Source organism: Lissotriton helveticus (genome assembly GCF_964261635.1).
Source record: "Lissotriton helveticus chromosome 1_1 unlocalized genomic scaffold, aLisHel1.1 SUPER_1_unloc_18, whole genome shotgun sequence".
Taxonomy (NCBI): domain Eukaryota; kingdom Metazoa; phylum Chordata; class Amphibia; order Caudata; family Salamandridae; genus Lissotriton; species Lissotriton helveticus.
Genome location: NW_027611657.1, coordinates 3,158,143 through 3,171,696, shown reverse-complemented (window position 1 = coordinate 3,171,696; position 13,554 = coordinate 3,158,143). Strand labels below are relative to the sequence as shown.

At 48.5% G+C, this 13,554-nt stretch overlaps 1 protein-coding gene across 1 annotated transcript in view; it reads left to right on the top strand.

Moving 5' to 3' along the window:
* The window catches only part of LOC144805672 (uncharacterized), a 42,292-nt gene extending 39,613 nt beyond the window's left edge, over positions 1 to 2,679 (top strand). The window contains exon 2 of the mRNA XM_078672183.1: positions 732 to 2,679. Within this exon, the coding sequence (XP_078528309.1) occupies positions 732 to 2,139 (1,408 nt within the window). The 3' untranslated portion in view covers positions 2,140 to 2,679. The remainder of the gene's footprint in view (positions 1 to 731) is intronic.
* The last annotated feature ends 10,875 nt before the right edge of the window (positions 2,680 to 13,554 follow it).

Sequence of the window (13,554 nt, the reverse complement as noted above, 5' to 3'; positions counted from 1 at the left end):
TCCAACACCAGCTTTGATCATGAGGCCGGTATGAGAGTTGGAGGAAGGTCTCGTGTCTATTTGGGATCCACAGCTTGGAACAAACTCCCTCTTCAGCTTTGAGCTGTTAGTAACATGATAATGTTTTAAAAAAGGTTGAAAACTTGGCTTTTTGTCCATGTTTGAAACATCTGGATTTACTTTCTTTTCTGACCTGTGCTTTGCCCCGGGACACTCTTTGGAGTAGCTGTACACATTACGAGTCGCTTCACCATCATGATATGGGTAGAGCAGTGCTTCGCTATCTAAACTGGCACCAGACCAGCATTCAGTGCTCTAGGTGTATTGTGAACTCTTTCTAGCCAAACCACAGGCACCAGGGAAAAGCACAACAAAGTGGAGCCTAACAACTGAAGGCTAAAGGAAAGCGGAGATCTGCTCTCTGAAGTACAGAGTATTGTCCCAATTTGCACCTACCGGAAGGAAGATTAAGCTTTACCCGCAAACATGCAAAGCCATTATCCAATCTAAAGATGCAATCACCCACAAGGAAGCTTTACTGATATTTTGAATGTGGCAGGTATTTAGTGAGTCTTGTATTTTATTGTTAAATCGGAAATATCACACACATACAGGGAATGTGAAAATAACACAAGTGGTTTATTAACTATGCTGACCCTTCAGGAAACACGGTCAGGAGAAAAATCGTGCAATTGCACTGAATATGTCAACAACTTTAGCCAATTAGAAACCCTAAAACAGCATCAGCGAATACAAACAGGGGAAAAACCATACAATTGCACTGAATGTGTGCAGAGCTTCAGTCGGTTAAAACATCTCCAAACACATCAGCGAACACACAAAGGGGAAAAACCATACCATTGCAATGAATGTGGGAAGAGCTTCAGTCAAATTGCAAACCTCCACACACATCAGAGAATACACACAGGGGAAAAACCATACCATTGCAGTGAATGTGTGAAGAGCTTCTTTCGGTTACAAGAACTCCAAAAACATCAGCAAACCCACACAGGGGAAAAGCCATACCATTGCAAGGAATGTGTAAAGAGCTTAACTCAATTATCAAGCCTCCATAGACATCAGAGAATACACACAGGGGAAAAACCATACCATTGCAAGGAATGTGTAAAGAGCTTCAATCAAATTTCACAGCTCCGCACACATCAGAGAATACACACAGGGGGAAAACCATACCATTGCAGCGAATGTGTGAAGAGTTTCAGTACGTTAGCAAAACTCCAAACACATCAGCGAACACACACAGGGGAAAAACCATACCATTGCAGTGAATGTGTGAAGAGTTTCAGTACGATAGCAAAACTCCAAACACATCAGCGAACACACACAGGGGAAAAACCATACCATTGCAAGGAATGTGTGAAGAGCTTCAGTCAATTATCAAGCCTCCATAGACATCATAGAATACACACAGGGGAAAAACCATACCATTGCAGTGAATGTGTGAAGAGCTTCTGTCGGTTACAAGAACTCCAACTACATCAGCGAACCCATACAGGGGAAAAATCATACCATTGTAAGGAATGTGTAAAGAGCTTCAATCACATTTCACAGCTCCACACACATCAGAGAATACACACATGGGGAAAACCATACCATTGCAGTGAATATGTGAAGAGTTTCAGTACGTTAGCAGAACTCCAAACACATCAGCGAACACACACAGGGAAAAAACCATACCATTGCAGTGAATGTGTGAAGAGCTTCAGTCAAATTACATGTCTCCGCACACATCAGAGAATACACACAGGGGAAAAACCATACCAGTGCAGTGAATGTGTAAAGAGCTTCAGTCAGTTAACAGGCCTCCAGAGACATCAGCGAATACACACTGGGGAAAAACCATACAATTGCAGTGAATGTGGAAGTAGTTTTAGGTCACAATCAAACCTCCATAGACATCAGCGAATACACACAGGGGAAAATCCATACCATTGCAATGAATGTGGCAGTAGTTTTAGGGTACAATCAAACCTCCATAGACATCAGCGAATACACACAGGGGAAAATCCATACCATTGCAATGAATGTGGCAGTAGTTTTACTTACTCTTCAACATTAAGAAATCATCAGCGAGCTCACAAAGGGGAAACAAATCTTTTAAATGCCATGAATGCTTGAAAAGCTGTAGTCCATTATCAATCCTAAGCAGGCATCAGCGAACACACGCAGAAGAAAAGCCTTCAAGTGCAATGAATGTGTGAAGAAATGTAGTCAATTGTCAAGCCTATGTAGACATCAGCTTGCACACACTCTGTAAATACCGTACAACTGTAGTGAGTGTAGAAGTACCTTTAGGAAATCTTTCGCATTAAGGATTCATCAGTTAATGCTCACAGAGAAAAATCCTTTCAGGTGCAGTGAATGTGTGAATAGCTTCTGTCAGTTATTGAACCTACGGATAAATCAACTAACACACACAGAGTAAAAATGGGCATTGCAATGAATGTCAGAAGTGATTTTGTCAATTGCAAACACACCTGGGGTAAACCTTAGAATTGCACTAAAAGTGTGACGAGCTTTTGTCAATTTCTGATCCTACATAGCCTCAGCGAACACACACCTTCATTTAACTCACTTAGAAATAATCCTAGTGATGCATTGAATTCAAAAAGAACTTAGGAACAATAAAAATAATATTGACTCATCTGAGGACATAGACAGGAGCAGAACAGTCCAGTTATTGTGAGATGAAGAAATTACAGGAACAAGTATATAATTATGTGGGTTATTCAAATACCAGATGAATGAAGACTCGACTAGAAGAAATGAAGAAAACCAAAGATTAGTAGTATATTGAAAGTGTCTGTTCCCAGTGATTGTTCACTTTGGTACACATAGAAAAAAAAACGTGATATAACAGGAAATCCACTGGGAGACTAGCACAATGTGAAATAAAAGAAAAGAAGCACTGGTGGTTTTTATTTGGCGATGAAGAGTTGCAAAGAAAAACATCCAAGTGTTCCTGTTCATGCTACCTGTAAAAGTGTAGGGATGAATATGATTCTGCCTGCACACATTACTATATTAGCATAAGTGAGTTATTTGCGAAAACGCCATTTTGCTGCTTTTGCACACGACACTACATCTCTGTTTTTATAAAGACAAACTGCTTGCTTTTCCTTCACATGAGAACGATCTGTTTTTCACATCTCCAGACTCACACTGCCACCTCAAGTCTGCACAAAGTGTTCAAGGTTAAAATAACAATGTATGCTGTTGATGCAGGTTGATCGGCCCACGCTCTAAACACAACACGAACACAGCTGCTCATTTCTGAAACTCAGGTGCTTTTAATATTGCACTGCATGCATGAGTCTAGCACTTGGGAAAAACCTTTCAATCAACAAAGAGCTCTGCTGATCTGGGATGCGATTCACTTCACCTGACTTTGGAGGTATGGGGTTCCCGGTTTTAACCTAGAGATCTTCTATTATTATAATACCTAGCTCCTAGCAAGGGGAGGGTGGTACACAAGGCGCTATAGACCTGGTTCCACTATCATTATAATACGATTTCTCCCTCTGTATTTTATGGAATTGTAACAATGTTGATTGTATTGATTTTATGCATCTTTTTACTTATTTTAGCAAATATACTGCATCTTAGAGCACGTAGTTGAAATAAACATTTTAAACTATACCGTGTCTCTGATTGCTCACGTTGTGGACATTTATGAGAATAAAAACAAAAGAGTGTTCTTGATTCCCACTATTCCTGAGAGGTCCCAAAGTCGCTTGTTCATTGGTAGCTTCGCTGTAGTACGGAGAATGAATGAGACACTGTTGCTAGTCGGATAGGGGTTCTGGGCACTGAGGTGGATTTTTGGTACACCCCAATACACTGAGGTCCTGGTTTCCTGCGCATAGTTCTGTGCATGAGCAGAATTCCCGCAACATGGCGCCCAAAGTCATGATTAGTGCTCGTATCTGTCCACAATACCCTCAACACCTTTTCCTGTTAACATGCGTGACGGATTAACCTACCTATATGAATGTGTTATAGGTTAATTCAAGCATGAGATTTATGAAAAGGTTCACATTTTGAATACTACCCTTTGTTGTACTGCAATTTATATAAATAGTTTTTCTTCTCTATGTCCTCATGGGTGATATTGACATAGCTCAGCATAGTTGGACAGCGCTCCGGCGTCATCTGACGCAGCTTGGAGTACCAGACGATGGTATGTCTGTTATCTTTGTGGTGAGTGCATATTCGGCGTTCTCCTTTGAGCTTTTCTACTCTTGGGTCACGTTTCCTGCAATAAATGCAGATGAGGATACATTTCATACATACACTCACACTGCGATTCCTGTGAACTATACTCCATATAGGACACAAGAGATTCCAATTTCACCATGGCAGCATCGTGTTTGGTTGTATGGCACCCTCCCCCACACCGTAACTCCGGTTCGGTTAGGTCGCTTGTCAATTCCTGGGGCAACTTGGCCAGTCTTAGCCGGGTTCACACCATATCCACGTTATCTCAATGCCCTGATTGACGACTTGTGTCAACTTTATACCTCTTTTGTTGGGGTACATAGGGCTTTGGTTCAATATGTTTCTTGCAGCGGAACAAGTTGGACCGGCCGGGATGTAGATTAGTCCATTCATGGTTAATTCGGTTAATTCGGTAATGGGCAAGCACCCTCAAACTAAGTACGATATGCCTTATTGTCATGCTGAGAAATTTGACCAACTGGAAGCAGTGTTTCCTAATACCACTCCTGTGGAAAAACACAGGATTCTCACAATTAGTTTGCAGAAAGACTTATTGCCAGAGTTAACAGATTGTGAGATTTGGGGTAAAGTATTTGCAGCAGAATATGCGAAGTATTTCTGCGCGCTGTCTATGAATATCTTGCCCTCTGTGATCAAGCATGTTCCGGATGAGCACAGTGCGGAGGCGGCTGTCGAGTTGAGAATGAGGCTCGTTGGAGTTTTTGACGTAGTTGCTGATCTCATCTTTTGTAATGTAAAGGGAGATGCGGTTATCTTTCAGGTGTCGAATGCTTTGCGCCTTGTCCAAGACCTCGACAAACCCCGAGCGTTACCATGAATTATTGCGGAGGCTTATAAGACCATTGGCCGCAATAGTTTGGGTGTTAAGCTTTTTGCTAAAACGGCAACTCAACCGCAGACTCAGATAGCAAAGTCTACTAAAGACAACCATCCAAATTTTCCAAAACAGAATTGGAAGAATAAAAATCAGGGGAAGCAGCAAAAGAAACAGGGGTCGCCTCCGGCGTCGCGATACCAGCGTCGCTCCGAAGCCGCCAATTCCTTTGTTGTGCACGGCGCAGCCGATTTAAGGCGCTGCCACCGTAACTGCACCCATTTCAGACACCATCTTGCTGGGAGGAAGGGTTGCGGTCCAGTTGTTGGACGCCTCCCGCCCTCCCAATATATTTAAGGGGCATCACATACTATAGCTGTGATATTTGCCATATTCTCCCCTGAGGCGGAAGCCGGGGGCTCTCAGCTCTTTTCTGTTCACTGCCTTACTGCACGCTCTTGAAATACGAAGTACGTGTATTTTAAAATCTGTATATATTTTAACAGCTCTATTTTAAACGCTACCTCTTTGCACTTCGGCGCGAGACTAGCGTCGCTCCGAAGCCGCCAATTCCTTTGTTGTGCACGGCGCAGCCGATTTAAGGTGCTGCCACCGTAACTGCACCCATTTCAGACACCATCTTGCTGGGAGGAAGGGTTGCGGTCCAGTTGTTGGACGCCTCCCACCCTCCTCTAAACCCGCCCCTTACATGTACAAAAACATTAACCCTCCCCATGCGGGCGGGCGCAGCGGGCGCGCCGGCGGCGCGCCAAAGGCAAGCCCGTCTGCGCCCGTCCCCACCTGGACCGGGCCCAGGGCCACCACCCCATGTCCCCTTAACCCAGCGACTTGTCTACACTACTCTAATATTAAGCTGCTCGAGATGCGTCCTCACAATCACTGCGATTGTCGAAAGCTTGACCCAATATCCCTTCCCGGTCTTTTCACACAGTTCTGTGCTCATTGTATGGTTTCTATCCCCCTCGCCATTAAATCACCCTCCAGTGCTAACAAAAATACACATACCAGCATATCAATAGCACTTTCTAATGTACGCTCGCTCGGTAAACACCGACAGGATATAGCAGACTTGATAGAGGATAGGAATTTAGATATATTATTCATGACCGAAACTTGGATGGACAATTCATCCGACCCAGACCTAGTGATTGCAGTCCCAAGAGGTTTCACAATCTATAGACACGATAGACAGCATAAAAAAGGGGGCGGACTAGCGATTATCGCCCGTGACTCACTTAATGTGAGAATTACTGCCACCCTCGCAATCATGCTATCCCCTTCCAACAACTTCAAAGGGATCCTTGTATACAGACCACTTGGATCACGACCACGATCAGACTTTATCACGGATTTGAGTTCTATCCTGGAATCCCTGGCTCTGGAAGACTCTTTTACAGTTTTGGGTGATTTTAATTTTCACCTAGACAAACTAGAGGATAGGGATACTTTATCTCTTATCTCGGATATGAAGACATTTGGTCTTCCCCTTCTGGTTAACTGTCCTACGCATGACGGTGGCCATACACTGGATGGCATCTTCTCCAATCTGGAGGATATCCACATAAATCAAATCCTCCCTTTCACTTGGTCAGATCATTACTCCATCTTGGGCTCCATCATCATCCAGGAAACACTCACCGCTAAAGTATTCGCCAATTCCCGTCAACCGTTTAAAGCCTGGAATGACATAGATAGTCCTAGCCTGAAAACGCTACTTGGTAATTCCAACCCCATTTTTTCCGCAGACCCCAACATTGCCACCAAGCAATTCCACGACTGGCTGGGTACTGCCGCTAATTCACTGGTTCCCACTAAACAGGCGACCAGAAACAGACTCGCCCCCTCGGCACCTTGGTTCACTGAAGAACTAAGAACCCAGAAACAACTCTGCAGGAACAAGGAGAGGCATTGGCGGAAGGCCTATAGCGAAGACAACAGAATTCGCTACATGGAGACGTTGGTCAAATATAAAACCATGATCAGTGAGGCTAAGAAAAAGTACTTTAGTGAACGGATAGAGCTAGCAAAAAACTCCTCTAAGGAACTTTACGATACCACCAAGCAGCTAGCTGGTTACTCCCCTGATCTGAACCCACCTCCCTCTCAATCTCTTTGCGATGCCCTGGCTACCTTCTTTTTCACGAAGGTCAATGACATCTTCTCGGCTTTCTCAAATAATACTAATACCCCCTCTATTACCCATACCTCGACTTACTCTGCACCCAAGTTTACTCATTTTACAGATATCACCAACGCTCAAACTGCGGAAATCATCACCACGATCAAAACAGGATCTGCACTTGATCCTTGTCCTTTTAAAATTCTTCCACCTATTATCGATGTGCTTATATCTGCCATTACTCTAATCTGCAACACCATGTTCAGATCAGGTATTTATCCAGACGCCCTAAAAAAAAATCTCCTCAAACCATTACTAAAGAAGCCTCACCTTGATAAGGATGAATTGAAAAACTACCGGCAAATTGCAAGCCTTCCATTCCTGGCCAAAGTGGCCGAAAAAGCAATGAATTTACAACTATCTGCTTTCATAGAGGAACACCATCTACTCGATGATACTCAATTTGGGTTCCACCCATTCCATGGTACGGAGACTGCGCTGATGACATCAGATCTGTTAGACCTGTCAGCCTTAGGGTGGTCTTTCCCCGTGATTTTTTTGCCCTTGCCTCATTTTTCCCACCTTCTTTTTGTTGGCCCTTAGGTCTTCGGGGACCTTTTCATAGCTAATCTGTGTTAGGGTGCAGGTGCTCTCTACTTCCAGCATGGCTGCCACTGGCCCCTGCTACTGCAGCGAGGTCTTTTTAGTGTAGCACCCTAGTTGCCAGGAGCAGGCTGGGTCCCCATACAATGTTGCAACACCAGCCACCCAGCCCCTGTCCATAGTTAGAGTGGGGAAGCTCCTGGAACCTTCCAGAAGAAAGGCGGACCTGACTGTTCCCGCCTTAGAGAGTGGTCACCTGACCTGGGCATATATAAGCAAGGGAGGGAACTTTTTCTAGTCAGTTGGGGCATCACTGACCTGGGAAACCCACACAGGAGTTTTAGGCAGGAGGGCCTAGTGAGGAACCTATGCTACTGGCAGTGACAGGATTAAGGTGCTGCCTCTTAAGCTGGGTGAGGTGTCCAAAGCTAGCCCCCTGATCTGGCCCAGTGGTAGGGAACCCCAGGGCCCATCTGCAGTGACTGAGGAGAAATTCTTCAAGCCTTCAACTCATCACCCCCCCCCCCTTCCACTTCAAGAAACAAGCAACTAAGGGCGCAGAACCATCCAAGCGCCAAGAAACCTGCTTCCTGGGACCAGGTACTGGACTGTGCTGCCCTGCGCATCCCCTGCCTACAACTGGGCCTACCTGTCTCCCCCTGACTGAACTTTTGGCCAAGCGCTACAATTTGCTCCCATCCTGCCTGCCTTGAGCTAACTGTGCCCTTGAGACTCTAGCGCTGAAGCCCCCTGTGAGGCACTGGTATTCTAAAGCGCTTCTCCCCCTCAGGAATCATCTTGTCAGCGAGGCGCTGCATTTGCCCCCAAGCGCTCACCTGCTGTCCCCGAGCGCTGCGATAGCCTGTCGCTGTCTGCCGCTGTCCCGCCGGGCCTGGAGGCGCCAGTGGCCCCCTCCTTCTGCCCAGCCGAGACTGCCCCTCAGGCGCTGTCGCTCAGCGCACCAAATCACCGCCGCAGCCCACGGAAGCGCTGTGATACCCCTCGGTGGCCCTCGGTACCAGAAGAGGGCCGCCGCAGTGTGGCCGGGCCCCACCCGACTGAGAGGAGGTCCCGCGGCAGCCCCCGGAGCCTGAGGAAGGCCGCCGCGTAGTCCAGTCAGGCCTCGTTAGGCCTGAAGCCAAGTCGCTGCCTCCATCACGTGACGAGGGCGTTCGGCCTCGTCATTGGCCGCGCCCCCGTCTCCCTGTGCCGCGATTGGTCCCGCGGCCCGGCCCACACTGCTCCCTCATTGGCCGTCACCGCGGGCCCCGCTGACACGGCCCGGCGGCCGAAGAGAGCTGCACTTCACTACGGAGGGGGCCGCTGAGCCTGAGAGCCCCCTCCACTTGCCGCCCAAACGCTGGTCCAGCTTCGCCCCGGCACCGGGGCTCCACAACTGCCCCCGCGGCGCACAGGGCCGGAGCTCCTTTCCCCCCAAGCGGACACTTTGCAAGGGCCCCGGAGGGCCGAAGAACACAAGGTAACCCCCTGGGGAGGAGGGCGGTAGGCCCGAGGTCGCCCCTCCCCCGGGGTTAGCTGAGACTGGGTCCTGTTGGCCCCCTTCTGAATGTGCCTCGAATATTTGGAGGCTGGAGGGTCAGACACTTTCCTCATTATATCGTAGTGCACCATATTTACAAGCCTGATATGTTCAAAGTGAGCCGTATTTACAAGCCTGATATGTTTAAAGTGTACCATATTTACCAGCCTGTTAATGAGAGGGAGAGTCACTTCACTGTACTGAATTTTCTTGCAGAGGTGGACTTCCATAATATTCTGATGATCTGATCTGGGTCGCAAACCGATCTGTATTCACAAGAAGAAAGGCTTGTGGTTGATGACTAAAGGCTGTGTTCTTTGAAGTTCCTTGTTAGACTGATAAGTACTTGCTGGAATGTTTTATTACTTTCTAGGAAAAGTGTCCATGAGAGGTTTGATGTGTTACTTAAACGCAACACTATAGTCGCTTCTTGTAGGATCCTCCAGGTTTATACAAATACCCCTTTGCCTGCCAAAGAGTCTGATGCGACAGGCGGGGTTAGTTAATGTTTCATTGCTTAGATGAGCTGGTTATTATTTTAATGAAAAGTCTTACTGAAATGCTTAATGAAATGTTCACCCATTTACAGGAAATGCAATCTGAACGTGATTCATGAAATGTCTTAATGAAATGCTTATCTGAAATACTAATGAATTACTAATGCATCCCTCTATTTGAAAGCCTATGTAAAAGATCTTGATTTCTTTCAAATACAACTACTGGTGTGGTCTCCATTATTGCGCAACTGTGTGTTTCATTGGATGTGAGTGTTAACTGGCTGCTTTACACGCAAGCCCCTGGCTGCCTTCCTGCTCGAGCCATGCTACCCCCCGGAGAACTGGTGGTCCCAGTTCTTACATTGTTGGCGAGCGGTGGGATCCAGGAGGACCTGTAGCTACCTAACACCCTCCAGTGGGACAGAGTGTACTGCAATTAATTGGACACCTGTCGTGCTTCAAGCAAACCCAAATGCCCACCACTGTCTAGCCTGCAGCAAAATGTGTTGAACCAGCATTGTTGCCCACATCTTAGAATTTTTCTTCCAGGTTATCTAGGTCCTCACCTGACAGAATGGAGTTCCAGCTGGCTGACCTTGATAGGTACACTGTAGTGCAGTTAAGGGAGTTTTGTCAGGGGATGGGAGTGCCTGTGGGGACGAGAGCTGTAAAAGAAGAGCTCCGTACCGCCTTGAGGGCATGGGTAAGGGCCCACCCAGAGGAAGAAGAGGATGGGGAACAGGTCACACACGGGGAGGCAGACACTCAGGAAGACCCAGGCCTGCTCAATATTGACATGTCAGACAATATATTGCCAGGAAGACGTTCCGGGTCAGGAAGCAGTGTATCTAGGGAGAGTGTGTCACCGCAGGAGTACGAGGTCAGGAGGGAGGAGAGACGATTGAAGTGGGAGCTTGCCAAGTTAGAGCACGAGAGGGAGAGAGAAAGGGAAGATAAGAATCTGGCTTTAGAGAGAGAAAGGGAAGATAAGCAGTTTGCTTTGGAGAGAGAGAAATTAGCATTGGAGGAAAGGAAGCTGGCGCACAAGCTGCAGCTCAAGGAAATGGAGCTGCAAGCATTGCAGTTGAGTGCGCCAGGAAGTCCTAATGGTGGCAGCGTACCAGGAGCTCATCAGGAGCCCAGATTCTGGTTACCCAAGGAGGTGATAGCGAGCTACACCAAGGGGGATGACATTGCCAGGTGGTTGGAGGCGTATGAAGTGGCCTTGACTGCCCATGGGGTGCCTGAGAAACACTGGGGAGGTGATTTGTACCGCTATATACCTCCTGATGTCAGGGACTCACTCCTGTAATTGGAGAAGGCAGACCAGTTTAGGTATTCCCCATGAAGGAGGCACTTAGCAAACATTTTGGCCTCACCCCTGAAAGGTATCGCCAGAGGTTTCGTGGCAGCCATAAGCTGTCCACGCAGAATTGGGTGGATGTTTTTGAATATGCCCGAAAGGCTCTGGATAGTTGGGTGCGTGGCAGCGAGGTGCGTGATTTTGAGGGTCTGTATAACCTTTTTTGAGAGAGCACCTCTTGGATAAGTGTTTTCCGGAGTTGCGCCAGCATTTGGTGGACCCCAAGCTTACTGATTCCCGTGAGCTCGCGGAGGAGGCGGATATTTGGGTCAGCACCCGGGTGTCACACAAGGGCCCCGGGGGAGATGGCCCGAAAGGCGGTCAGGGCGCCCCTCAGAAGAAAGAGGGTGGAGATAAAAGAACGGAGTTCTCACGAGGCCCACAAACTAGACAGTTTGTGAAAGGAGTAGGTACCCCACCTCAGAACTGTTCCCCAAAACCCACTTACCCTGACAAGAGTCAGCAGCCAAAAGTGGTCCGGTGCTATGAGTGCGGAGAGGTCGGACACTACAAGGGAGATCCCCAGTGTCGCAAACGACCCCCAGCCCCCACTGGTGGCAAGAGTCCCGGGGTGGCTAGCGTAGCGCTTGGGTTGGAGCTGCCCCTAGATAGGGAAGGGGAGTGGACAGGCCTGACCCTGGTTTCACTTGGGGATAGAGAGATGGTCCCAGTGACGCCCTTACCATCGAATACTGCTAAGTACCAGCAGAGGGTGAAGGTCAATGGGGAGGAGGTGGACGCTCTGAGGGACACAGGAGCCAGTATGACCACTGTAGTGAGGCGGCTGGTGTCCCCTGAGCAGGTTGTTCCTGATGTGTATCATCCGGCCGTGTTGGCTGACGGCAGAATGAGCTACTATCCCGTGGCTCAAGTTCCCTTTGAATGGGGAGGAGTGTCAGGCCCGTTGAGAGTTGCGATCAGCCCTGCCTTACCTGTGGACTGTCTGCTCGGTAATGACCTCGAACATACCGCCTGGAAGGAAGTGAAGTTTAAGGCCGACACTGAGATGCTGGGATTACCAGGGTGGACTTGCGTAGTCACCACAGCTGCTCGGCAAGAAGCTCAACCCGGGTTGGAGCCTGAAACAACGGCCCAACCCACTGTCGGTCCAGAGGAGAGTGTTGTGGAGGACACACCCCGTGTGATGGATGAGGAGCCCGCGGAGGTAACCCCGGAGTCCGTGGAGGTGGATGTCGTTCCCGTGGGGGACTTGCCGACCCTTGCCGAGTGGCATGTGGAAGGAGGTCCTACCCTGGAGGAATTCTGTTGGGCGCAGAAGGAGTGCCCCACGCTTGAAGGCATGCGGCGACAGGCCGAAGCCCAAGCGATGAACAAGGAGACCGGCAACTATCACGTGTATTGGAAGGATGGCCTCCTGTACAGTGAACCAAGGGTTCCGGTGCATGGGTCCTCGAGGGCCTTAGTGGTCCCCCAGTGTTACCGGGCCTTTTTGATGGAACTGGCGCATGAGATACCTCTAGCCGGACACCTGGGCCAGGTCAAGACCTTTGCGAGGCTAGTCCCACATTTTTATTGGCCTAGGATGAGAGTTGCCTCTGACACCTATTGCAAGACCTGCAAGACTTGCCAGGCCAGTGGCAAGACTGGGACCAAATTGAAGGCCCCATTTGAACCACTCCCAGTGGTCGGGACCCCTTTTAAGCGGGTCGGTATTGACATCGTTGGGCCGTTGGACCCTCCGACCTCTGCGGGACATCGGTTCAATCTGGTGTTAATGGACCACGCCACTCGGTACCCGGAGGCCATCCCTCTGAGGACCGTTACTGCACCTGTGGTGGCGCGGGCCCTGATGGGGATATTTACCCAAGTGGGATTCCCCAAGGTCGTGGTGTCGGACAGGGGCACAAATTTCATGTCGACCTACATGCAGGCCATGTGGAAGGAATGCGGAGTGACCTATCGGTTCTCCACTCCTTACCACCCCCAGACTAACGGGCTCGTAGAGCGCTTCAACAAGACCTTGAAGGGGATGATCCGGAGTCTGCCAGAAGACCTGAGGTGGAAATGGGACATCCTCCTCCCTTGCTTGCTGTTCTCGTACCACGAGGTACCCCAGAAGGGAGTCGGGTTCAGCCCCTTTGAATTGCTCTATGGCCATCCCGTTAGGGGACCCCTCAGCCTGGTCAAGGAGGGTTGGGAGAAGACTTCGAAGAAACTTCCCTGTGATGTTGTCAGCTACATGCTGGCATTCCGCAGCCAGATGGCCAAGCTGTGGAAGGAAGCCTCAGACAATCTGGAGACTAGCCAAGCCGTCATGAAGGAGTGGTATGACCAATACGCTCGGACGGTGGAGTTGGACACTGGACAGAAGGTGTG